General features: G+C 46.7%; 2 protein-coding genes across 12 annotated transcripts in view; one reads left to right on the forward strand and one right to left on the reverse strand.

Annotated features, from left to right (window-relative positions):
- The first annotated feature begins 1,954 nt into the window (after nt 1-1,954).
- Nucleotides 1,955-6,835, forward strand: B3GALNT1 (beta-1,3-N-acetylgalactosaminyltransferase 1 (Globoside blood group)). Of its 9 annotated transcripts, none has more exons than XM_065073455.1 (3): nt 2,032-2,049; nt 3,285-3,376; nt 5,264-6,835. In XM_065073455.1, exon 3 carries the CDS (start codon nt 5,341-5,343, stop codon nt 6,298-6,300), a length of 960 nt encoding a protein of 319 aa, XP_064929527.1. In that variant the 5' UTR covers nt 2,032-2,049; nt 3,285-3,376; nt 5,264-5,340; the 3' UTR covers nt 6,301-6,835. The 9 variants fall into 9 exon arrangements, with proteins under 9 accessions (XP_064929524.1, XP_064929530.1, XP_064929531.1 ...); XM_065073454.1 differs by lacking the exon at nt 2,032-2,049 and adding an exon at nt 2,824-2,952; XM_065073457.1 differs by lacking the exon at nt 2,032-2,049 and adding an exon at nt 2,824-2,952 and having other exon boundaries at nt 5,267-6,835.
- A 245-nt stretch (nt 6,836-7,080) lies between these two features.
- PPM1L (protein phosphatase, Mg2+/Mn2+ dependent 1L) overlaps nt 7,081-26,186 on the reverse strand; it is an 89,144-nt gene continuing 70,038 nt past the window's right edge. For 2 of the 3 annotated variants that reach the window (XM_065073450.1, XM_065073451.1), the window contains exons 3-4: nt 18,986-19,147; nt 7,081-13,380 (exon numbers count right to left, since the gene is read on the reverse strand). In XM_065073450.1, the coding sequence (XP_064929522.1) occupies nt 13,034-13,380; nt 18,986-19,147 (509 nt within the window). In that variant the 3' untranslated portion in view covers nt 7,081-13,033. The remainder of the gene's footprint in view (nt 13,381-18,985; nt 19,148-26,186) is intronic. The other variant, XM_005507195.3, reaches the window with a different exon arrangement.

Raw genomic sequence — 26,186 nt, forward strand, 5'->3', positions numbered from 1 at the left:
GACATTGGTTGCTCAGATATTACACATGTTGCGTAAAATGAACGTCAGTCTTGACAGACAAGTTATCATCTGGTTTCTCTTGAAGCTTAAAGGGTTAGACCAGAACTAATTGGGGGCAATGGAAGAGGGCAGTGACACACTCACTCTTGTGCGTTTTTCCATGTTTAATAACGTGTATAGATTACAAGTAGGATTTGTTTCAGGAGCAGGTCATGATGTATTAAATGAGGGAAGAAAGCGTTTGCATTTCTTTATAAATAATGTAGAGCAGCCATTTAACCATTACTCACAGTTCTCTGCTCTAGACGTTTGCTCCAACTGTATTCGATATTCATGGGCTCAACTTCAAAGAAATGATTAAGCGATGTTTGACTTTTTATGAGCTAATTACATTTATTTCCAGGACAGAACAGCTCCCTTCTGAGGACTCCATGGTTTTGCAGTTTTTAACTACCCACGTGAAACATGAGTTTGGTTCAGAGCATGATTTTGTGATGCAGAGCTGCTTCCAGCAACCATTTCCCGCATTACTTCGGGAAATTACTTCCAGCATGAGATGGAAACAGAGCTGTCCGCATCTGCACAAGATACAGCAGGACACGGCCTTCCTCACACCGGTTCTACATCTCCATTTGCACCCAGAGGTGAATATTTAAAGAGCGAGAAGTCTTCCTTTGATGTGTCCAAAGGTGTGTTTGCTCTGCTGGGTGAGGCTATCTTGCTTGTGCAGGGTTTGCCTATACATTTGGTTTAAAAAACCCACAGCAATAAACCAGAACTCAGATGATTTTCCATCAACTAATCTGAACTCAAACTTTGCACAACAACCCTTTCGTAAAATGCATAGATTTACATAAACTATGTAGATTCCCAAGTTGTCCGGGCAGGATATGCCCCCATGCTGTGCGCTTTTGTATCACAGGATGTCAGTGATTGGAAGGGCCCTGGCAAGCTCATCCAGTGCAATCCCCCCATGGAGCAGGAACACCCAGATGAGGTTACACAGGAAGGTGTCCAGGCGGGTTGGAATGTCTGCAGAGAAGGAGACTCCACAACCCCCTGGGCAGCCTGGGCCAGGCTCTGCCACCCTCACCAGGAACAAGTTTCTTCTCAAATTTAAGTGGAGCCTTTTGTGTTCCAGTTTGCACCCATTGCCCCTTGTCTTACTGTTGGTTGTTACCGAGACGAGCCTGGCTCCATCCTCCTGACACTCCCCCTTTCCATGTTGATCCCCATGAATGAGTCACCCCTCAGTCTCCTCTTGTCCAGCTCCAGAGCCCCAGCTCCCTCAGCCTTTCCTCACACGGGAGATGCTCCACTCCATCATCTTTGTTGCCCTGCGCTGGACTCTCTCCAGCAGTTCCCTGTCCTGCTGGAACTGAGGGGCCAGAACTGGACACAATATTCCAGGTCCCTTTCCCCTACACTGCTCTCTAATAGGTCATCCCCCAGCTTATACTGGAACCTGGGTTGTTCCTGCCCAGACTCTACACTTGCCCTTGTTATATTTCAGCTCTCCAGCCTGTCCAGGTCTCTGATGACAGCACAGCCTCTGGCGTGTCACCACTCCTCCCAGCTTGGCGTCATCAGCAAACTTGCTGATAATGCACTCTATTGCCTCATCCAAGTCATCGATGAATATTTAAGTGGAACTTCCTGTGTTTCAGTTTGTATCCAGTTTGTAACGTTACAAAATATAATTAATGTCATAATTTATGGAGGCTTGGGGGTGAACCCTCAGCACGATCAAGCCTGGAACCTGCAGCGAGAGAGCAAGTTGAATTTGGAAACGCCGGTGTGTTCTTCCCTGGAACCCATATACCGGGATGTGCAAAGAACGGAACTCGCTGGAGCCCTGCGGGGCCAGAGCCGCTTCCCGCCCCAGGCGCTGCGGGCGGCCGGGCCCGGCGGGCGGAGGCGGCCGCTGCTCGGAGGGGCCGGGGCCGGGAGGCAGCGCCCCGCCCCGCCCCGCCCCGCCCCGCCCCGCCGGGCTGACAGAGGGCGGCGGTGGCAGCGGAAGCCGCGGGGACAACGGGGACAACAGCGACGGTACCGGCGAGGGGTCAGCGCGGCTGCTCATGGCGGGGGGCGCGGAGGGAACGGGCCCGGCCGCCCCCCGGGGGTGCGGGGGATGGAGCGGCCTGCCGGGGTGCCTCGTGTGGACACAATTGTGTCAGCGCTTTTTCCCTTTTCAAACAGCAGTTACATGGCTTTCATTTTTGTATATGTTTTCTGCAGCGGGCAGATTTCCTCTTAAGGAATTCGACCTCTTGGGCTGTGCCCTCTCAATTAATCTATAGGTTATGAAAGGGCAATTTGAAGAGAGAGAAAGTCACTGTTAAAGGCTATTTAAAATAACCTTAAAAGAATTGTTGTACTCGGCCATCACAGCTCAGGATCTTGCAAAAATTCCTCTGGTTCTCGTTGGCAGCAACCCAGGCAAAGTACATGAGGAAACAGGAACAGCAAGAGATTTCCAAGTTGTTTCTGCTGGTAGCTGGTAGCTGGTAACTATTATATTTTAATGATAATGAGAATTTGCCACCTTTTTCCTGTCAAGGAATTCCCAAGCTCTAGCAGAGTGAGAAATAGATCTGACGTTCTAGAGCACGCTCAGTACACGCCTGCTTGCAGTTCTTTTGAAGTCCATCGGTTTTATCTGTCAGCACAATCTCAGACTCTACGTGCAGTTCCAGCAAGGCGCCAGCTTGCAGGAAATCACAGGATTTCCCTGGAAGGAGCGATTCTTGCCTGGGTGCAGCTGGAAGCCAAAACCTGCTGGGAAATAAAGCCTGGAAGCCATAAGGACCTGTCCTGGGCATCGCTGGAGCTCTGCAGCTGCAGCACCTCCAAGCTAAAGTGCCCGCTCGACTTTCAGACCTCACTCCTTCAGCCTCCTTACTTCAAGCATTTGAAAGAGGAAGAAAAGAGGATTTTCCCATAAGGGCTGTGGTGAGGGTTTCCCCTTTAATTTTCCCATTATTCTCTGTGTGTTTGAAGTTCTGTGCTTAGTGACGGTGGAGGATTGCTGCCTGTGTTTTGAATATTCTCAGATTTTTCATTATGTAGCAGATCAGGCATTGATCTTCAGTTCTGTTCTTCAAAATGGCTTTTCTGTCCATAAGGAATCAAGGTCGTTCTAATCGGATTATTCTTCCGTTAGGTAGTCAAGAACTGATCAAACTTTGGTGTGCTTTAAATTGATCATCGAACCCTGAGAAATGCTACTTATATAACGTCAAATATATAAGCACTGATATATAACTCAGGTTATTTTCTTCCAGTGTATATTTTTCATATTGTTCACTGAAATCCAGGCTGGTAAATAAAGAGAAAAATGGAGCATTTTAATTTTTCCCTCCCACAAAGCTGACAAGTAAGTACCAGATTGCAAATCTGATTTTTTGTGGTTATAGTCGAGTTCCCTAAATGTAATCTGAGCACACCCAATGAGTTTCCTCTGCACCTGCCAAACTTCTCTTCTAACTGTGTTTGATTCTTGTGAAGAAAAAGAGGTGGATCAACACAAAATTTTGGAGGTTTTACGTGTCTATAAGATGGGACGTTGGTCACGTTAGGAAGTGAATCCTGTTAGGACTGAATCGTGTTGCCATGGAGCATTTTTGGAGCCACGCAGCTTTGAAAGGGCTCAGTTCTTCTATTTCAGCAGCTGTTTGTGTAAAACTGCTCTAACACATTTTAAGAGATGCGCTCTGTATCGCTGGTGAAGGGTGCACCAAATGCTTCTCTTAACGCATCGTTCATTTAAAGTCAGATTGTACACAGAAATACAAGGCAAGTGGGCTCTGGCGATTTAAATTCTCCTGATTTCTAGCATGCGATGTTGGGGTTTGGATTTGTTTAAAAAAATGTAAAACATTTACAAGCCTTGCAGTGGTCATTTAAAATATAAGTTCAATAGTAATTACTTGTGTTTTGAAATGGGACCTTCCATCATCCTTACCTGTATCTTTGTGGATACCTTACAGTGCGGGGTAAATACTGCAAATGTTAGAAATTATTGGGAGCTCCCACAGTGACAGCTTAATTATTTTGTAATTATTTTGGCTTAAAGGTACATTATGTTCACAGCCAATGTAGTTTTAAAGAAATACAGCAAAGGCAAGTGCTGCCAAATGGGGGGTAGAGGACTGCGATTCTCTTTTTAAATCTAGTTTTGGAATGATGCATAGATTTGAATATCTACCCTGACACCGTGGTACCATCTTCAGCGTGGACGCCACGGGGTTGGGCTCACACCAAGGTGTGTGTCCCAGGCCAGAAACAGCTCTGCCCCGTCTCCATCGCTGGTGCCCGCGGCTGCTTTGTTTGTGTGGCTTTGCTGATGGAGCTGAGTGAACGTCGCTTCCCATGCACCGGGGGTAGGGGTTTTCATGCAAATACTGCGGGTGGGATCCCTTATTCTTTAAAACCTAAACGGATGACAAGTAGCAGGAAGATTCTGTAGCGTTTTGTTGGCTTAAAATGGAAAATACTAGAAAAAATTACAAAACTTCTTGAAGATTGGAAGCTCATCTGCTGCAGCGGATTCCCTGCTGCTCCCGTTCTGTCAGCTGTAAAGCTGCTGTGCCAGAATCAGTTGCGATGCCCCTTTATTCAATCACATGATTTATTTTCTAATGTGTGCCTATTAACCGATTGCCGTATCACGCTGCGCGTTGCAGGAGCCGTTTCTCTGGGCAGTCTGTCACGACACGTTTGTGTTTGCGGCTGCTGCTCTGACGCTGCTCGTCAGGACGTGGCTTTGCTTGTTCTCAGTCAAAACTGAGGACACGAGCCGCTCCACCCTCACATGAGGGACGAAATATTTCCTTGTACTTCTCTTTCTGCCTGTTTTCTTGGCTGATCTGCTCCAGCTTATGAGAACTACTAGTTTTTAGGACTTCCTTTCTTTAAATCAAAACTTCTGAACATCAATTTGCTGAGCACTTTTGTAGCCATTAGATTTTGCGCACAATGTTCCTTCCTCGAGACTGAGCGGAGTCGGAGATGATGTGTGGAGATCTCTGGGGTCACGGTGCTCGACGGGGTTTGTGCAGGGGAAATTTCTGAGGCGAAACCTCTACGGTTTCAATCAGTATCACCAGCTCAGCGTTGTGCTCGTTCTGTGACACACGCAGACATGTGGGGCACACGATGTTGTAACGGCTGCGCCAGCGAGTCTTGGATCTTGGACAAGGTAAGAAAAACATAATATTTGAACAACAGCATTCTGAATGCTACTTTTCCATTTCTTTTTCAGCAGGAGACATGCTGCAGGACTTGTGGTAGAGATTTTGGAGGTCGCTGACGCACTTCTGCAAAGTTCTAGTCAGTGTCATGTATATGCGAGCACTAAAATGGATATTTTTGTTTCTCCTTGTATTTTCTGCCGTAACAATTTGGTACGTAAGCTTTTCCCCCAACGCTGGGATTAAGCAGACAAACCTGATGTATTTCTATGAATACGAGCCAGTTTACAAGCAACGCTACCTCTTCACGTTGCGGGAGCACCTGAAATGCGAAGACATCGATCCGTTCCTGGTCATCTTGGTGACTTCGCATCCCGAGGACGTGAAATCAAGACAGGCCATCAGGATAACGTGGGGATCTCGGGACTTGTGGTGGGGACATCGAGTTCTAACGCTGTTCTTACTGGGGCAGGAGACTCGAAGAGAAGCCGACGCTGCTGTGTTGTCAGTGGAAGATGAAAACATCCTCTACGGTGACATAATTCGCCAGGATTTTCTGGACACCTACGACAATCTCACCTTGAAAACGATCATGGGCTTCAGGTGGGTCACCGAGTTCTGCTCAAACGTGAGGTTCCTCATGAAAACCGATAGCGACGTCTTCATCAACACCCCGAACCTGGTCAAATCTCTTCTGAAGCTGAATTCCTCAAAAAATGTTTTTATTGGCTATCCTCTTGTAGATAACTTCGCCTACAGAGGCTTTTCCAAAAAGACGTACATCTCTTATGATGAATATCCGTTCAAGACGTATCCTCCCTATTGCAGTGGGATGGGTTATATACTGGATGGAAAACTGGCTCTGAGGATTTATGAACTGATGAGTCATGTCAAACCCATTAAATTTGAGGATGTTTATGTTGGAATTTGCTTAAATATGCTTAAAGTGAACATCAGTATTCCAGAAGATAATAAATTTTTTCTTTATAAAATTGATTTTGATATCTGTAAGTATCGACATTTGGTTGCAGTACATGGCCTTACACCGAGTGAAATCATCAGGTTTTGGCAGGATTTATCAGCAGACACGTCAGTTACTTGCCTTTGATTCTGTATTTATCTATAAACTTCAACCTATTTGGTGTAAAAATGTTTGAAGTCCAGGGCAACGCAACCCAAACCCAGAGCTGCCCATGGGACCCAACGGCAGAATTGCCCTGGGATGTTCCTAAATAAAAATACTGAGCATTCCCAATGCGCTTTCTCATGTACCTGCCCTGACGTGAAATGTCACCGAGCAAGAATGTTTATGCCAAGAAAGTAGCCTTGAAGATAATTCCCAAATTACTAACTGCATTTTTTTCTTATTGTTTTTGCAACTGAATCATCCCTCGCCACCTTTAGGTGTTTGTTCTCTGCCCAACAACCTCCTTTGTTCAAAATATCACCTCTGATCCTCCCGAGGGTTTTACAGCACGGAATTCAAACACCAACACCTCTGGAATGTTTGCAGAGTGTTACAAACCTGGGGACCCTGTGGGGTCTGCAGAAGCCAATGGGAAATTCTGCCAATGGGATGCACTTTGTGTGTGTGTATCTAGGAATGTAGACGTAGAAAATAAAATTGCTTGGGTGTCTGATAATGTTCACGGGGTGAGTTTGTGTGCGGTGGAGTTATCAGACATCTCGTACATCAGGATGATCGAAACGCACAGATACACATCTGTGCACAGACCCTGAGAGTGCTGGAACCACGCAGCAAAGATCAGAACAGATGCATTTCTATCTGTTTTTACAATAGTTCTCTTCAAATCTTAAAACGAAAAAAGAAAGAAATGCCAAGATTTGTGTTTCTTAAAGAGGACAAACATCATTATATCTGTAAAGATGGGTATTTTAATCACTTTATTCATATCTGCAAGGCCGAGTTTTCAGTAGTTTACACTTCTAATAGACAACAATACAGAATTGGCAATTGCATTAACATGATTATTCTTGACACGTCCACTACACAGCGCAGGTGCTACAGGTACCTCCCGGAGCTGCCGCCTCCTGCTCCAGCGGGGCCGGTGACGTATTTACACGGGGCTGCTCTTCACGTCGTCTCTTAGAGACAAATTACACCAGGTGCAGAAACCTCCAGGACCAACTTTGAGGTTTCACCGTGTTTTTTACGTTGTGATTATGGTCAGTATGGAATTTTGCTCTTTACAACAACTGCACCTGATTTTGTGATGGAATTATGGGGTGTGTTATTTGGTTTTAGATATAAAAATGCGGTCTTGGGGAGAATTCTCTCTAGACGAGTATTTCAGATGTCAGCAGTCTAAGAATGTATGTTAAGAAGATCAAAGTTTTTAAAAAATAGATTTATTTCGTTAAACTCAATAGCTAAAGGTACAGTATTGCATAACTGAGGGCAGCATGCTGCTGTGGTTCTAGAAACGGGTGAAACTCCGGCTGTTCCTGTGCTTTTGGGACCTGTGATTCGGTTGCTGTGCTGTTGTCAGGTCCTGAGCGCTCCAGGAGAGATGTTTAACCTGCTCTTTGATCATTTGTACACCTTAAAAAACCCACCACCTCTTCCTTTTTCCTACGCCTGCCATGTTAAGTGTTTAGAAACATTATTTTCGCAAGAACACTGATAGTCCAGCATGGCTTGTATTGCTTTGTCAAATAAATGTATTGATGAAAGAACCCGGGCAGCTAAAGCAGCTGGTGCTCCTGGCGAGGGAATAAGAACCGGGTATTACAGCAAAGGCTGCAAGAAACATGCACCCACCACCAAACAAGGTGTTTTCAATATTTGTGCCCCAGAACAATAACACTGATCATGGTCTTGAAGGCTTTTGCGTTCATATTTGACTCTGACCTTATTATTGCTTAAAAGACCATAAAAATTCACAACTGAGCTAATGTTTCTGCTTAAAGCAAATATCAGGGAAGTTTCTTGTGTGAGCAGCCGTGCAAAGACTGTGAACTCATGTAAGGCAGCATTAAAGTCGGCAGTTGGCCCAAATTTTATTGCGTCTGCCTGCAGTATTGTACTGAGGATGAAGCTTCAACCACAGGCTGAGATGTTCCTAAATCCAAAGGTTCTTGTGCAGGCAAGTGGTTCAGAAAGACAAATTAAATCAGGACTCCAAGCGCTTGGGATTTGGATGTGAAAAGTGTGGGGCTTTCTACCTTGAAAAGCCTAATAATAATAATTATAGTAATAATCTCTTGGTCAGCGATGTCTGGAAACCACAGCTGGGGGGGCAGCAAAAGGGCTTTACAGGGCAGGACGTCAAGACTGTCCATACCTGGATGGTATTTCAGAAGAGTTAAAAGGTTTAAATGTTTTGTGCGTTGAACAAACAGGTTCACAATAAGCCATGAAATAGTACGTGCTGCAAACTCAGGGGCTTTATTGATTCCTTATGATCGGTTCAGTACTAACAGGACATAGACGGTTTGCAATATTTTCCTAAGGTTTATCTTCTATTCCCTCATCCAAATCATTGATGAATATATTGACTAATATCTGCCTCCCTCGAAGTACCGATGCGGCTCCACAGGCTCAAAGGAGCATAGGGCCGGCCATATAAATGCAGGAAAAAGTGCTTTATTTCCTTATTGCTCAACTCAGTCAGAGTTCTTCTGTAACACTGAGCTGACCTACTCACAAAACTGGGTTTCAGCTCTTTAGTCCAGAATTGCTCTCGATTTGAGCCTCTTTACTGATGGCTTTAGACGGACTTTGGCTGCACGTTTGGCTTAAAGGAGCATCTGGCCTATTGTATAGAACAAGAGACAACTGATGCCTTGAACTTCGTTACCTAAGGGAAAACTATTTGTAAACCAGCTGCTTGCCTAAGCCGTATATAGTCAGCACTATATCAATCAGTGGTTTAAAATTCAAATACATTTTAACTTAATTGTAGCTATCTTCATAGATACGAGTCCTCAGGTGCAGAAGGGTGCGTTATAAACACAGGGACCCCGCCGAGGGGCAGCGGCTGCCGAACCCCAGCAGAACGTTCTCAATGTTAACCTTGCTGTTCCGTACAGCCGGGCTGCGGGATGGAGGCCTCAAACCTCCTTTAGGAAATGAAAGGCTGGTGAGGGGTTTTTAGTATAATCACTTCCTAAATGTTTATCTGTAAAATAAGCATCAGCTGCATTAGCAATATATTATGATTATTTAAAGCATGTATTCTGAGAGGCAACAAAACTCCCTCATTTTCAAGATCTAGTGTTTGTGTAGCAAACACTGTTGTTCAGGCTTTAGTACTCAATTCTGTATTCTAAAAACTTCACTATTATTTTTTTCAGTTTACCACGTGTCAATGGTAAAATAATGTAAACACATCAGCAGCAGTTTTGGTACTGACCTTGTGTCCACACGTCAGCAGACAACACATGATGTCAAATGGTATTTACTTTATCTAAACAGTCAATAAAATGGGCTCATTCATTTAAAATTGTGAACTGTGCAAGGGGGACTTAAAATCACACATTTTTCACTATTAACTTTACCAATCCTGCTGGTTATGGTGCTTAGGCCAGCCACTAGACGGAGCTGTGATCCCGCCTAACCAGGCCGGGATCTAGAGCCGGGATCCCGTCCCTGCCAGGAGCCGCCAGCGGTGAAGGTCAAAGCCGTTTTGTCAGAGGAGTGAACAAACAGCCTTGTCCGAACCCGCTGGTACGTAATCAGTGATAAACTACCTGCTAGTCCAGGAGCAGAATGGAAAAGCTTTAATGTGCACTACAGGTGAGTTACACTGTTAGTTTACAACACCACTGGGAACAGCCCAAGTTCTTTCAAGTACTTTCAAGGTGACTAATTACAAGGTATGTTTTTTCCTATTAGACCATACAAAAGATGCTCTTTGGCAGCAACTTAATATATCAGTTTTCTGCCATTATAAACCATCATTGCTGGATGAACTGTCACCGATGGAGCTACTCTGGCTTAAACAAAATATTCCACAAATACGAGCCACTTTAAGCAAAAGGCATCTCCCCTTTTTTTGGGAGGTGGCCAGGCCGGGCAGCAGGACCAGGATGGAGTCGGGGCTGCAGCACCTTGTGCTCGAGCGCTGGGGGATGTTCCTGCTACAGGCTCCGGCAGCTCCTCCCAGATGCAGGATCCACATTCCAGCAGCGGAGGATCAGACCCCAGATCATCCAAGTCGTGTAACCAATACATACACTGCTTAATCTTGTCATCCAACAGCCCTATGTATCACGACGGAATTTGGCTCAGATCAACATGACTGGGAAGCTACAGGTGTCTAGAACTGGATTAAAAACGTCTTGGAGACGTCTAGCAGGGGACAGGTGGGCACTGCGCACCTGGAAGACGGGCCCGTCACCTCCAGCAGCCCACCTTTAAACCTAACGTGGCTGCAACTAGTGCTTTAAAGTAATATTAATATAACCAAAAGACCTTACCAGAGCTCATGCTGCCTTTGGCCAGGAGGGAGCTGCTGCCGAGGTGGGGGTGTTGCCAAGAAAACTGAAGGTGCTAAAACAACAATCGTTGCAGGTGCAGACAGTGCAAGGTTGAAATGGGGCTGATGCGGTGACTGGATGGGCCTGTGAGCGGCGGAGTAAATGAATCCTGGAATAAATATCCTGCCAAGCCTGCCAGACAGTTCCACATCGCTCTGCACGGTGTGTTTTCCTAAATCCCGTGCCGGGTTAGCGCTGGTGACCCTGCTCTGTAGGCGTCCTCTGCTTTAGGGCTCTGGAGGCTGCTGGGGCAAATTGTCCTGTTCCCTGGCAGCTGTTCTACAAACACCCAGACGCTGTCCTGCCAAGTGAAGCCAGCAGGACAGAAACATCACCTGTGAAGCAGAAGGGAAAGGCAAACGCTGCACGTACCATTGAACTCTGCCCGCAGTTGCAATCCTGCTGCCGTGAGGACGTGATTAAGCGCTCCCATGGAAATACCACACAAGGTTTTCATTTCACAGCGCTCTGACCTCAACTACCCTTTCAAAATAAGGTAACCTGCAGTTATTAACATTTTTTGTTAGCTGCTCAATTTAACTGCAAAGTTGCATTTAAAATTCACCAGACGCACTGTTTGAGAGATTTTAAAAGTCCACAGCCTGCCATCCTCTGAGCAGGGGACGTCAGACACTTGGATCTCTGCTCATCACTCGGCTGTTGCTCAGTCAAGGGGCTCTACCAGCGTCTGGGATGAGAAGAGGTGCCCAAGGATGCGAACACAGTTTAACAGCACTGGTAATAGCAACACATCCAATTAAGAGTCATTATTATCTCCAAACAAACTAAAGGAGGGGAGTTTGTTGGGGGAAAGATAACAAAAGTGACTAAGATGGGGATTCCTGCTCAAGCAGAAATTCGTGCTCTTCCCGTTTTGTCTGGAGGGGCACTCTGCCCGCTCAGCACAACCACAACACGTGCCCGTACTTTAGGGACCAGCCACTTGCCCAAAACCACTGCAGGTGGGTGATGAGAGCCAGGGAACAGTTAAACTAAGGAATATTGTGTCTTTACCCAAAAAACAGACAAGGGCAGTTAACACATTCTATCCCTGATTCACCTCGGGACCCAAATACTGACAACTCCATCACCCTGAAAACATGAGACTCGAGCGGATCATCCGGGACCACGTTTTGGGGGAAGGAACCCCATGGACTGTTGTACGACACGATACGGGCCAGTGAGCCACCCAAAATCCCAACCTCCAACAACAGGCTGTTGTCATTTAACCCTACAGTAGTCACAGATTCCAAAATTCAATTAAATACTGGAAGTTAGATCTAAACACTTTTTTATCTAGACTTAACAGAAGCATTTATATCTGGCATTTACACATTATACTGAAAAATGGTTTTTAAGTGGTCTTCCCCTCATTAACACCAGAAATCAATCTGCAGCAGCACAAGGAAGTCTCTCGATAGGCTTCACTTCCATCTAGGTGGCTCCAAGGAACGCCCTCTTGTTTTCCAGACAATCATTAATGAAATGAATTTTATCTCGCATCACTTTCTGTACAGGCCTGTGAAAAGTCCTTGCCAAAAACCTGATAAAGGGCTGAATCTCGGTGAATGGCACGTTCCTCGAGCCCAGCAGACCGAGGTTTTGATATAGGAAGTATCAGGATCAGGATATTTTGCTGGAGTTTAACATTGGTTGGTTTGAACACAATATGGCATAGAAGAGATGTTTAAATCTGAGTAACGCACAGACTGAATAAACATGTGGCTTCAGGTAACTCGGTAACTCTACCTCATCACATGCTTGGCGGGGATTTATTAATACTTAAGGGGCGGGAGGTTGAACAAAGTGAGAGCCAGTTCTGTGGTAGCAGGTTAAGAGTTGGCTCCTCTTCCTCCTTCATATCAATAACAGGCCAACAATCACAAACCTTTTCCTGTACAACCTGAGCACTGCAGATTAAAAAAGGAAATGGATGAGAGACGCGAGAGCATCGTTGTGGAGTCGCGCCCGCGAGCGCCGGCAGCAGCGTCCCCGTCACTCGGGCCTCCGCGCGAACCTTCGACCGCCAGAAATGAGAAGCAAGGAGTCAAACGAAAAGTCTACACGGGATTTGTAAAGAAAACTCTGAAATGGGAGGTTACAGTTAGTTTCTAAGGAGCAGCAAGGTCACGGGCGACAGGTACATGTGAACGAGCTGAATCCTTATCATCACTCAGAAAGTATTTATTGTATTGCTCCTTTTGCTAAGCAGGGAACAAAGACCAGAGGGATCTGTTCCTTCTGTGTAGAATCTTAACGGCATTTACTAGAGCTTTCTACTACGTTTAAAATGTACGAGTTTGTTCTAAGTTCAGAGTGCGGCAGAGCCCCAGCGGCAATTACTGTTCTTCTGTTTTGCTGCTATTCCTGAACTTCACCACCATCACGGTGATATTATCAGGACATCCTCTGTAAAAGGACTGTAGGACTATGCTCTTGGCACCAAAGTGCGGCTCATCCAAGCGTTCCTTGATGAACCGCACGGCTTCCTCGTTGCTGAACGCGTCCCACAGCCCGTCTGACGCCAGGATCATGAACTCCGGCTGCAGTTTGTCCAGGTCAAAGGTAAGAATGTCGGGGTCGGGAATGACAACGTTCAGATTCTTCAGAGGGTAATCCCCCAAGGAGCGGGACATGGCCAGGATCCCCTGCACGCGCCACGAGCCGTTAAAGCTGATAAAACCACCTGGAGAGAAACAGCAACGTTTAGAGCGGTTCCTTCGGAAGTTCAAGCGTTTCTCCGGCTTCCTGCCAGACCCACCCCCAAATCCCCGCTGTGGCGCACGCGTGTTACGGGTCTCAAACTGCAGGAGGTGCGGCGGCTCGGGCGCTGCGGGACGAGCCGGGTTGCGGCCGCTGAAGCGGCAAAGTCAGGAACGGCTCCGCATTCAATCGGAGCAGCTCGGTGCTCCCCGTCCCCCCAGCACCAACCGCACACAGGAATTCCTGTGCTGCACAAACCCCTGTGCAGGAAGGGAACCTCCAGATAGAAATACTGAGAGCCAATATTTATACGCTTGTGTTAGTAAACGCCTCCTTTTTCTGTGTAGTTCACATTTTGCCCGTTTCAGAAGGAAACCCTGAAAACACCCTGCGGGAGGACTCACGTCTCACCTCAAGGCGTAAAAAGAAGCAAGTGCACAAACATTTACAGGCTCTTCTGTCAAACGGCCTTGAATGAGCTGGGGCACAACGGGCCAAAAAACCGCTGGGAACAAACCCATCGTGAAATTTCACTTCAAGTCAGAAAAATGCGACTGATTTTACCAGCAGCAGGATGAAGGATACTTCTAGCTGCAAATATTTTATTTAGGGGTTGCTTACAGTGAGGTTTTGCGCTGAGATCGATGACCGACACAGGTCTGGTCGTACCAGGGAGGGAACTGGATGGTGTCCAAGGGTAAAGAGTAAAACTGAGGCACCTTCAGTTCCTGCGCAGCTGCTGCCACCGGCCGCACTGCTCCTGTCATCTGAACCTGAGCGAAAAGTCACTTCGGGACAAATAATTTGCAAACGTGGAACATTACAATGTATAACAAAATGATATCTGCAAGGTGTCTGCTTTGGTGTTCTTATAAATGTCTTTGTTCTCTGTATTAATAGTTATCAGGATGGTTTAGCTGCGCTATTTGTCAGTCACCTAAACCTCAGGACAGCGTTTCCATTCCTGGTTGGCTGATCTAATCCGCAAATTCCTTCTGCTTTCAGGTGAAATCCATTTCATTTAATGATTCCTTGTTGTTTAAAGCTCGAGACTTGATTTGCTGCAAGATCAGCAGAAACAAAACTTTTCAGCTGGGTGTTTTTTCAGGAAACCTCATTCAGCTGCTGCTGAAGGTTCTGAGGGCGCCTGGGCTGGAGGTCACACAGCGCTGAGGCCCATGGTTAGTGCAGCGTAATCATGCGTACGGATCGGAATGACAGGGGAAGCAAAATGCAATTAAGAGGAGGCAGTTTTCAGTGGATATTTTACACGCAATTAGAGGACAGCGATGCCCGCGCCCGTCACTGTTGCGGCCGAGGAGGCGGCTGCTGCTGCGACGCGCTCGCTCGGGTCTGCACGGGCTGTGCTTACGCACACAAAGTGACTTTTCGGAGGCACCTGGAAATGCCAACGGCACGAGTTGAATTCCTGCGGTTTGCTGATGTGCCCGCTGGCACTTCTCATAGTTTTATAAGGCTGATCACAAAGAATACGTAAAAGAGCTGATGGGAAAGCAAACATTCTGCAGCACTGGCTGTCACCGGAGAAGAAAAGGCATTAAAGAAACAGAAGCTTTTTAGCAACCGCACAAACATTTTGCACGTTAGCGAGAGCGGAGCTCAGAGGATTATGTTCAAGGTGAGTGACTTAAATTCCTGTCAGTGACAATCACCTTGCAGCTCTGCAACCAAGTGATTCTTTGCAAGCCCAAACCACAGTTGTTTCAAGGCCAGTGTCTTACCCTGATACTATAATTTCTACAGCGCTCAAGCTGCCGATCAGAAGGAGATTCCTTGTGTGTCCTGGGAAACCAGCATCCTCGTGTGGCAAGACGTGCAGGCCACGTCCTACAGGAGCAGGTCAGAGTGGTGGGATGACACCTGGAATATGGTGTTTGGTTTTGGTCCCTGCCACACAAAAAAGACGTGGACAGGCTGGAGAGGGCCCGGAGAAGGGCCACCAAGATGGTCCAAGGACTGGGAAGCCACTATGTGAGCTGAGAGAACTGGGCTGGTTCAGCCTCAAGAAAAGAAGCTGAAGGGAGACCTCAGCACCATGTGTGTAAAGAATGGTGATGGAGAAGATGGAGACAGAATCACAGAATCCCAGAATGTCAGGGGTTGGAAGGGACCTGGAAAGCTCATCCAGTGCAAACCCCCCATGGAGCAGGAACACCCAGATGAGGTTACACAGGAAGGTGTCCAGGCGGGTTGGAATGTCTGCACAGAAGGAGACTCCACAACCCCCTGGGCAGCCTGGGCCAGGCTCTGCCACCCTCACCGGGAACAAGTTTCTTCTCACATTTAAGTGGAGCCTCTTGTGTTCCAGTTTGAACCCATTACCCCTTGTCCTGTCACTGGTTGTCACTGAGAAGAGCCTGGCTCCATCCTCCTGACACTCCCCCTTTCCATATTGATCCCCAGGAATGAGTCCCCCCTCAGTCTCCTCTTGTCCAGCTCCAGAGCCCCAGCTCCCTCAGCCTTTCCTCACACGGGAGATGCTCCACTCCCTTCAGCATCTTGGTGGCTGCGCTGGACTCTCTCCAGCAGTTCCCTGTCCTGCTGGAACTGAGGGGCCACAGCTGGACACAATATTCCAGGTGTGGTCTCCCCAGGGCAGAGCAGAGGGGCAGGAGAACCTCTCTGACCTACTGACCACCCCCTTCTAACCCACCCCAGGTACCATTGGCTTCCTGGCCACAAGGGCCCAGTGCTGGCTCATGGTCACCCTGCTGTCCCCAGGACCCCCAGGTCCCTTTCTCCCTTGTTACAACGGATCACGTCGAAAAGACACGGGGCAACGGGTCCAAGTCACTCCTGGGGACATTCCAATGGGACACAAGAGGGAAACATTTCACGACAAGAACAATCAGCCATTGGGATAATCTCCCCAGGGAAGTGGTGGATTCCCCAGCATTGGGCACTTGTAAGGTTCAGCTGGACCAGAAATGAAAGGTTGGACCAGATGATCCTTGTGGTCCCTTTCGACTGGGGATTCTGGGTCTCTGATTCAATTTGCTGCAGGTTTGGGGACCCGTGACCTCTCGCTGCGCTGCAGGGACTCCCATGAGAAACGTGAGTGTTGGCTCCTGGGCCTTGAGCTGCTCCCGTCACGTCACACTGATAAATGATAAATGATATCATGTCACATGATAAACTGACATGTTTTTTCAGGTTGTGGGTTGACTAAGACTTTGCACACAGTTGCTGGGAATGGGGAAAAAGAGAGGGGCTGAATTTATTCCCCGTCCACCGTCGGCTGACAGCAGCAAACCTCCTTAACGTCCACCCCGGCAGCAAAAAATGACGGATTAGTTTAGGCTTGTCACCTGGACGTTAACGCCCCGCTGAAACGCAAAGGCCAAGTCCCGCTTTTCTTTGAGCCGCCGTTTCAAGCTGCCTCAAACTGATTTATATCACACCGAGGTTTGAAGGTATTTTCTCAACCGTGGCTATACGGATTTCACTTTTAAATGAAATAAAATCCTACGAACACAAATGTGCCGTCACTTTATCTACAGGGCACTGGCTTGATGGTGTGATGCACAGCTGGAAAACCGAAATGTAACGATGTGGTTATTGTCATTTTCTTCACTTCTACATGACAAGAAAGAATCTAGATGGTGGAAAAAAGTCAGGTGCTTTTGTCACGGGAGCAATGTAGGGTTGGTAGTCCAGTTTGAGCATTTTGCTTCCATTTTACACTTACTGTGTGTAAAGAAGGATGTTCCGATATGTAAAATTATCCGGCAGTCCTATAAACTGGGTTGTATGTTTTCAACGGGGCTATGAGGCCACATCAACCATGATAATCCAGTGGGGCAATGGGTAACAGAGAAGGGAATTCATTAAGTCTCCACACTACACAGAATATTTCTTGTTTAGCTGCAGATAGTTATCATTTTAACTTATTAAAATAATTTCTCCAAAGTTGAAAATCCCTGCAAAAAATCCAGGTTCCTTTCTCACGTTGCTGTTATAAAGACTCTTTCTACACAAAAAGAAATACCCCAAATGTTTTCTTTGTTTTCTCCTAAGTGCAGGCTGCCTTTAAGCGAGCAACTGCACAGCGGCCCTGGACGTGGCTTCGAGGGAAGCGATTTTACAGAATCACAGAATGGACTGGGTTGGAAAATCCCTCAGAGATCATCGAGTCCAGCCCTTGGTCCAACTCCAGCCCACTGACTAGATCACGGCACTAAGTGCCATGTCCAAGCTCAGTTTAAAAACCTCCAGGGCCGGTGAGTCCAGCACCTCCCTGGGCAGCCATTCCAATGCCTGACCACTCTCTCTGCAAACAACTGCTTTCTAATCTCCAGCCTAAATGTCCCCTGGCAGAGTTGAAGCCCATGGCCCCTTGTCCTATTGCTGACTGCCTGGGAGAAGAGCCCAATCCCCACCTGGCTAGAACTGCCCTTCAGGTAGTTCTAGAGAGTGCTGAGCTCAGCTCTAAGCCTCCTCTTCTCCAGACTAAACAAGCCCAGCTCCCTCAGCCTCTCCCCATAGGGCTTGTGCTCAAGTCCCTTCACCAGCCTTGTTGCTCTTCTCCGTATTTTATTAACACATCTCCCAAGTACAGAGTTGAAGTGAAGTGAGACTAAGATTTTCCCGTTCCTTTTGCTCAGGCTCTGTATATTAATATTTTCTCTTCCCCTTTGGGGAAGGTCCGTGCTGTGTGTGGTAGCGCAGGGATCCCCGCTGCTCTGACGCCGAAAGCAAACGCAGAGGAACGGGCACGTTGTGCGTACGGGCGTTTACGCTGCTGGGAGCGTATTGATAAACCGCAGGTTTAGAAGTTGTTTTACATTCAGGGAAAAACTTGTTCTTTCCACTTTGCAGACAAAGAGTTGGAGGCGGCGCTGCCTCTGGGGGCAACGCGCATCGGTGGGTTTAATGCAACCAACAGGAACCTTTTTTCTTCATCAAATAATGTGCTGCCGCAGGGAGCCAAACCAGGAATGGGTTCAAAAGAGAATTTGACAAATTCATGGAGAACTGGCTATTAAAATTGATGATCCAAATGTAACTTGTAGCCCAGGAGGTCGCTAAACTGACAAGTGATGAAAGCGAGAAGGATTTATTGCAGAAAGGTTTCTGCTTCTTATATTCTTTCCCTAAGCTCTTGCTACAGTTTACATGTTTGTGCTCGTTAGCAGCCACTATATGGGAACAAAAACCAGCTTGGATGAATTAGAGTCACACTCTGCTTATTTTAGGAACTAAGTTCAGACCCAGCCTCTCGCATAAAGGCCGCTGATACGCTTGGGTGTGACGAAGCCTCTAATGCTGCGGCTCCTGCTCATTAATCATCTCCCTGCAGAGATCACAAGGGAGCTGGTGGGGACGGTCACCGGCCGGTGACGATGAAGGCCGCTCTTCTTCCTCCCACACCGCCTCATTAAGGGACAGGTCAATCTGCTCCCATTTCTCTGTCTGCACCACTGTAAAGTGCTGTATGAATAATGGAAGGTTTGATCTGCTGATGCCTCAGCCTGGTTCTTTTCAGCCTCCCCCGGGGGAAAAGTCTATCTTATTGACAGAGAAAAAAGATGAACCTTCAATCCAAAGGCAAAATGTTAATGACTCACCGGCTCTTTTAATCCTCTTCCTCTCTTTCAGCTGGTAGGGCTTGTGGTCGTGGGACAGGGGGATGGCGTTGCCGTCCTTGTCACACAGGACTCCTCGCGAATCGCCAACGTTGGCCACCGTCAGTTCCTTGTCCGACAACAGCGCGATCAGACATGTTGTGCCTGGAAAAATAGAAGGGAATGGGAGGCAAGACACATATTAATATATGGCAGGGTATATATTTATACATACGTATGTATTTGCAATTATACTGCAAGTTTTCTCCGGTTGCTGCCACACAGACCAGCACAATAAGTGACAGCGAAGCTTCAGACCCCAAACTTTTTGGTCTTCTGTGCAGGTGGGGAAAAAGTTATTAGCAGGAAAATGTTCATTTTATTAATAAGGACAGAGAGGGGCTGAGGTGGGAGGAGTGGTTCCCAGTCTCCTTTTCCTAATGGCCAAGGACAGTAATAAAAAGGTACAAATAGCCCCAGAGCCGGGTCGCTGCTCCCATGAACCAAAACTGCAGGGGACCCTGCGGGAGTAAATCAGAGCTTGTTCCCCTCAAGAACTGAGGTCCCATTTTTTAGGTTTTTGTGTTGAAAAGAGGAAAAGATTTGACATTTTTAATTAATCTTTAAATACACAGAAATTTTCATCATTTAACTGATGCGGAGTGGAACGAATTTGAGCAAAGCAGACCCCACTAACACCGCGCCGTTTCTGTATTTTCCCCTTCCAGCTCGTGCAAACTGTGTTCATAAAACCTCCAACTCTTCCTTGCACGGCCTTTGGGCCACATGTCACAATTCCATTTGTATTTTAGAACGGGAGGACGGCAAGTTTGCAGATCTACACCAACATTAACATGAAAAGGGAACGTGCCTGGCACTCAGTTGAGATTGCACAGCGCTCGGAATGGTGACAAAAGGCACTCCAGTCCCCTTCGCCACTCAATACAATTAACTGCATGGCTTTCTTTTCCTTTTAAGTAGACAAAGCAACACGTCACTGCTCGGGTGTTTTAATCAGACACAGTTTTAATGAATATTACTGGCAATGGGGCATTCCAGCATCCTCCCCCCTGGATTTGCTCCTGGGCAGCTGTATTAGGGTATAAATCACCGTTCTGTGGTCTGAAAGTTAAATATTCCAGGCTGCCGCTTGTCTAACTCCAGAGTTGAAAACTATGCTTTGCTGTTCCCATGTCAGTAGTTGAATATCCCATGACTGGTATAAATAAAATAGCCAGTAATAAACAAGTTCTGTTTAGATGCGCTGTGTTCTGAAGATTTATTTTTAACTTAATGGTCTGTCTTTCCCAGCTCTAAACTAGGGCTATTCTTTCACAAGACAGGCATATCTATGTATTTTTTATATATATATATATATATATATATATGTATGTATTATTTTTTGCAATTGACTGACACATTGCAGATGTAAATGGATGGAACCCCAAAGGACTTTGTTGTTAAAATACCAGTATCCAGACCACAAAGACAGCAAAATAAAGAGAGTACAAAGCACCAGAGTGGGGTGCAGCTGGTCAGTTCAGCACAACAAAATGAGATTTAGCATTTGAGGTCACCTCGTTCTCTACCTGAACAGAAGTCAGTAACTGCAATGCAGAAAGCTCTGCTTCTTCCATAAGAACATTATAGCAGCAAACAGCACCCTCCCTTGTTGGTATTTAGGAAACTTTCCTTAAGGAACATTCCAGCGGGACAACGTGCAGGAGACCAGAGGGCTGGTACGTGCTGATGCTGCTCTGACATTCGGTCCAAACTTCAGAGAGAAAAACAGCAGCCGCCTTTGCAATGCGGGTTGAAAACAAAACCCGTGAGAGGTGAAATGGGGGCAGAAGCGAAAGAATATAGAATATAGAACCAAAACCGGCTCTGGAGGGAGCGAGACCCACGAGGCTGCAAAACAAACCTCCTGGATCCACCAGCCAAGTGGTGGATAAATCGTTGTGAAGACCTGAGCTCCGGCTTCACCTCCGGCTGCCATCTGGTCCCAATATACTGTTTGTGAATTCAGGGACCCCCCCAGATTGCTTCCCCCTCCCTGACCCCAGCCCAGCGGGTATTTTTCCTATAGGCAGGAGTAAAAATCATACATTTCCTAGTAAGGAAAATACTCCGAATAACATCCTAGAGCCCCGGTATTCAGGAAGTAAAATGCTTCACAAATATAGTAATTATTACCATGATTTATATAGAAATAATAACTTTGAACACAGTCTTCTTGGTTCCATGATCTGTGTGAATGCAAGAGAATGAGGGTCTGAGACAGAAGATGATTTCCAAAGTGAGGTGGGAAGGACGGGTGGTTTGACGGTCCCTGACGGACGCTGGGCTGTCGGTAAGTCCCTGACCTCCCTACCGCCTGCCATTACGGGAGAGAGCAAACTTAGTTTACTTTGTTTTCTTTTCCATCTATTTTTATTTCAGTCATTTAACCTTGTGCGGAGTTAGAAAACATGGTGCTCTTGTCAGCCGCCTCAGATTTAATGCAATTGCACAATGGAAAAATTCCCAACATAAAGGGTCCAAAATTGAGAACACATGTTATATTAGTCCCTCGATGCAGCTGCCTGAATAATCCCCCGCTGAGCAGTTTACAAAGGAAATCACCAGAAAATTTAAAACCTGTGCTATACAGGCTGCAGAGATTGGGGTTTTTTTTCATTTATTTGCCTTTTTTTTCCCCAGTCAGGTGAGATTATTGGTGTTGTATTTTACTATCAGACAAGGCACCTTGTAAAAGTCAAGGCTGCACCGGCTCTATCGGTTTTTAGATAACCGCTTTATCAACAGAAGGAGAAGTCACCAGAGTGCAAAGGAGACCTGATTAATACATTAAAAGGCGTTAGGAGAGCCCAGGAATGATCCAGCTCAGCCTGCGGCTGCTGGAGATCTTGTGCTTTGTGTGTGGTGTCTAAAAACCCCACGGACGCCCGGCTGCAAACACCCGCTGGGCAGCTGGGGCTGAGACCAGAGCTCCTGGGCTCCGGATGGACAAAACTGGGTGAAATTCTCCCCTGCCCTCATTTCACCCGCTCCATTTAACATGTGCAGTAAATCTCAGCAGGTGCTCCCCACAGCCCTTGGTTCACAGCATCACAGGGTGGTTTGGGTTGGAGGGACGTTCCCAGCTCCCCCAGTGCCCCCTGCCATGAGCAGGGACATCCTCACCAGCTCAGGTTGCTCAGAGCCCCGTCCAGCCTGGCCTGGGATGTCTCCAGGGATGGTTCATCCACCACCTCTCTGGCCAACCCGGGCCAGGCTCTCACCACCCTCAGGGCAACAATTCCTTCCTCACGTCCAGCCTGAATCTTTTAGTTTAAAGCCATCACCGCTTGTCCTACTACAACAGGCCCTGCCAAAAGGCCTTTGTTCCCTCTTTCACAGAATCACACAGAATCCCAGAACATCAGGGGTTGAAGGGCCCTGGAAAGCTCACCCAGTGCAATCCCCCCATGGAGCAGGAACACCCAGATGAGGTTACACAGGAAGGTGTCCAGGCGGGTTGGAATGTCTGCACAGAAGGAGACTCCACAACCCCCCTGGGCAGCCTGGGCCAGTGTTCTGATACCTTTCCTAAGAAGAAGTTTCTTCTCAAATTTAAGTGGAACCTCCTGTGTTCCAGTTAGAACCCATTACCCCTTGTCCTATCACTGGTTGTCACCGAGAAGAGCCTGGCTCCATCCTCCTGACACTCACCCTTTATATATCTGTAAACACGCATGAGGACACCCCTCAGTCTCCCCTTGTCCAGCTCCAGAGCCCCAGCTCCCTCAGCCTTTCCTCACACGGGAGATGCTCCACTCCCTTCAGCATCTTGGTGGCTGCGCTGGACTCTCTCCAGCAGTTCCCTGTCGTTTGCTGAGTTTTCCTTCTGTGTTCCAAGTCCCTCGTGCTGCACAGGTTTCGCGCCATCAACACATGTAACCTGTTCCCTTCCCCTTCCCTCCCATCAACCCTGAACATCTGCCCATCCCTCCTGCATGAGAACTCCCACGTCCCCCTGCCCTTATCTCAGGCTTTTAAATTATGAAGTCCTCGGCCAAGGCTTTTCCTCCTGAACAAACGCAGCTCCCACAGGTGCCTTCTCACTGCTTTTTGTAGTCCTCCCCCATGTTCTCCGTGGCTCTTCAGAGTCTCTCAGACAAAACTGAGAAGCGAAACTCCCCCCTCCTACATTTCAACCATTGCTTTCCCATTTGCACAACATGTGCCGGGTGTTCCTTCTGCCATCAACCTGCTCTGGTGACTTCACTCATGTCTTCTGACTCCAGTATCTCCATCTGCAAAGCCAAATGTCTCCTGTGCTCCCCGCACGTCTCTCCATCCCAGGCAGGTCTCTTCTCTCCACTAAAGGGTCAGCCTCTCTATTTTGCAGATATTTGCCTCAACGCTTCCACTGACCATCTCCCATTTTGGATGGGATGACCTCAGGAACAGAGACCATCATGCTTATCTTCAGAGAGACCAACAGTGTCCTCTTGGCGTCTGGCCTAAAAGCATTAAACCCCACAGGGCTAAAAGTTACATTCATTCCCACACAGGTAGGGCTTGTGACAGCACCTCTGTATTAAACAGAAGTCTATGCAATATATAATTAGTCTAATCTCACCTCTGGAATGACTGCAGGTCAAGGAACTTGGTCCTTACTTGGCTGGACTGACGAAAAAATGAACAAAAACCAACTCAAAAATCCCCTTTTCATCTTTTTTTTTCCACAGTGCTCATGCTTGAATTCACACAATAATTAAGAACTAGTATTTTTGAGCTTCGGTAATCTCCAGAAGGAAACAGGATTACTCAGAATAGTGCAAAAAGTGGCATAAAAACCCCATAGATTTATATTTACTCTCCACCAGTGACTCACACTGCATGCAGCTTCTTTCAAACTTCATTCATTTCCACTTGCCTTACAGGGACTTTAAATCCTAAATAATAAGACTCCAGTAGTTTGGGGGGCAGATACGTGAGGTTTTTATCATTAATACAGCTGTCCCCTGTGCCCATCTGCCTCAGCTTCTCCTGTCGAGACCAGCCCTGTGTCTCCTGAATTTCTATTTTACATGCTCTGCACATACTCCTCAGACAATGCAAATAAAACTTTGATTATACCCGTGGAATAGGCAAGACTGCGAAAAACACCGTAAGTAAGTATGTGAGGGAGGGTAAAGGCGTCTTTTGCTTCCCGGTCAGCAGAAATATGGGTAACAAGTGGTGTGAGACCATCAAGATCATGAAACGCCGCCTCCGCGTGCCCTCCAAGTGACCCGCTAATTCTTATCCAAAGCCATAAAAATAAATCTTATTGCCCGCTGCTTATCTACGAGATGAGCAACGATAAAACGGAGCAGCAGACGATCATGTTTCATTAAAAGAAACACGACATTCTTAGAAACGCACTGATATCACTTGAAATCCTTAGTTTAATTTCCATCACAAAACTGCTTTATCAACAGAAGAAGTCACCAGAGTGCCCATTGGCAAATGTGAAACATTTGAACGTCCGTCTTTTGGGGGACAGAGGTGCCACCTTGGAAATCACCTCCTGGCATGTGGCTGGGTGAAAACAGCACAGTTTGGGGGAAAATTGGTATGAGATCAGCAAATCCAACAGGCAGACGGAGCCCAGACCCTTTCGTGGATACACCCGCACTGCTGGCAGACAGCGGCCGCAGCCTGTGATCCCAGAGCTGCCTGGAAACGCACAGGGAGGGAGCAAAAAGGACTGATATGCCAAACCCCACAGTTAGAAATGCATTATAGCATGAGGAAGAGCCAGTTTTTGCTTGTTTATGATCAGCTTCTTTACCTTAATGGGTTGTTACAGATTATGGATCGTGTTTTTAAGAAAGAGAACAGAAAGCTTCCTTTTGTTCTTGCTGCTTTTTTCCTCCCACATCTCCCCATGTATAATTCAAAGCCCAGGAAAGAACGGGAAAGGCGAACAGTGATGGATTGTGGCGTGCAAGGCGTTGTGTGTGCAAAGCTGTTGTGCATGCAAAGCCGGGCTTAGCACAAGCTGAACGCTGCTGCAAATGGGGAGAGCACAAGGGCAGCAGCATCCTTAGATCATAAATCCTGTGCATGTTCTTGTTATCGTGATATATCTTCTTCTCAATGATTCTTCTATCAAAATGTCTTCAAAAGATCTTAAATATTAGCTTTTACATGAGGTATGGGAAAAGTAGGAGCAGCGAGACTGAAGACACTGATTTCAAGACTGAAATTTAGCAATTGCGGGTGTAACGAAGGGTTTTGCAAAGGTGTATGTGGTGATGGTTTCGTGCCGCTCCGTCCGCCCGCAGCAATGCTGTTAATGCTTGTCCGGGTAATGATGCAGGGAAATTGAATCAGGATCTCCAAAGGGTCTGTCAGGTTTGCTGGCAGAACAAACTTTGCTGCCTTCGCGGCAGATCCCTCAGGTATTTATCTCTGCGTCCATTAGCGAGTGCCAAACCTTCGCCAGGATGGGTGGATTTCTGGAAGTGATGCTCTAGCCGCCTACACCGGATTTCCAGCAAGCTGTGTCTTCAAGTGCTATCTCTGTCTACTGTCTTTTAAATAAATAATAACAATAATAATAACAATAATGAAGAGATAAATTCATGCTCACGCAACACACGCACCTGATTGAGGAAGAACAGTACGGTACTGACGGGCCATCTCCAGTGATGGTGCACGTCAACTGAATCTAAAGGTTTTCGAAAGAAATCTAACAAAAACTCATGCAAAATAAACCTCAAATAGTGTTCTTAATTCTCCAGAGTTTACATAATATTAAAGTCTTCCATTAGGCCAAAGATACAAATGGAAAGCGGCAATCAGGTGGGCAGTGTCACAGGGAAAAAAACCCTTTAAAACCCTTTAAAAAGCAACTTTTCCCAAATGCAGGAGACACCAAACAACTCCTGCCCTGGGCACAAACCTGACCCAAATCCATCGCAATTTCTGACTGAGTTAAGTCAGCATCTAAAAATAAGTTTGCATTTAAGATGCTTTACCAACAGAATGGACAAGAACCCAGAAAGGGAATGGTCAGTTAGTCATTATTAGTATCAAAACCATTAAAATGTTTAAAGAACATTTTCTCTTACGCTTCTGAACCCCAGCACTCTGCAGGGATGCATTGGTTTCTTCTCTTTCTGTGTGACTTTGGTAAGGGTGGAACTTTAAGTTAATTTTGTAAATT

This window comes from Columba livia, chromosome 9, assembly GCF_036013475.1.
Source record: "Columba livia isolate bColLiv1 breed racing homer chromosome 9, bColLiv1.pat.W.v2, whole genome shotgun sequence".
NCBI lineage: Eukaryota > Metazoa > Chordata > Aves > Columbiformes > Columbidae > Columba > Columba livia.

Bases quoted from the DNA above. Each gene is read 5' to 3' on its own strand.
- B3GALNT1 (XM_065073452.1), top strand. From the start codon at position 5,341: ATGTATATGCGAGCACTAAAATGGATATTTTTGTTTCTCCTTGTATTT.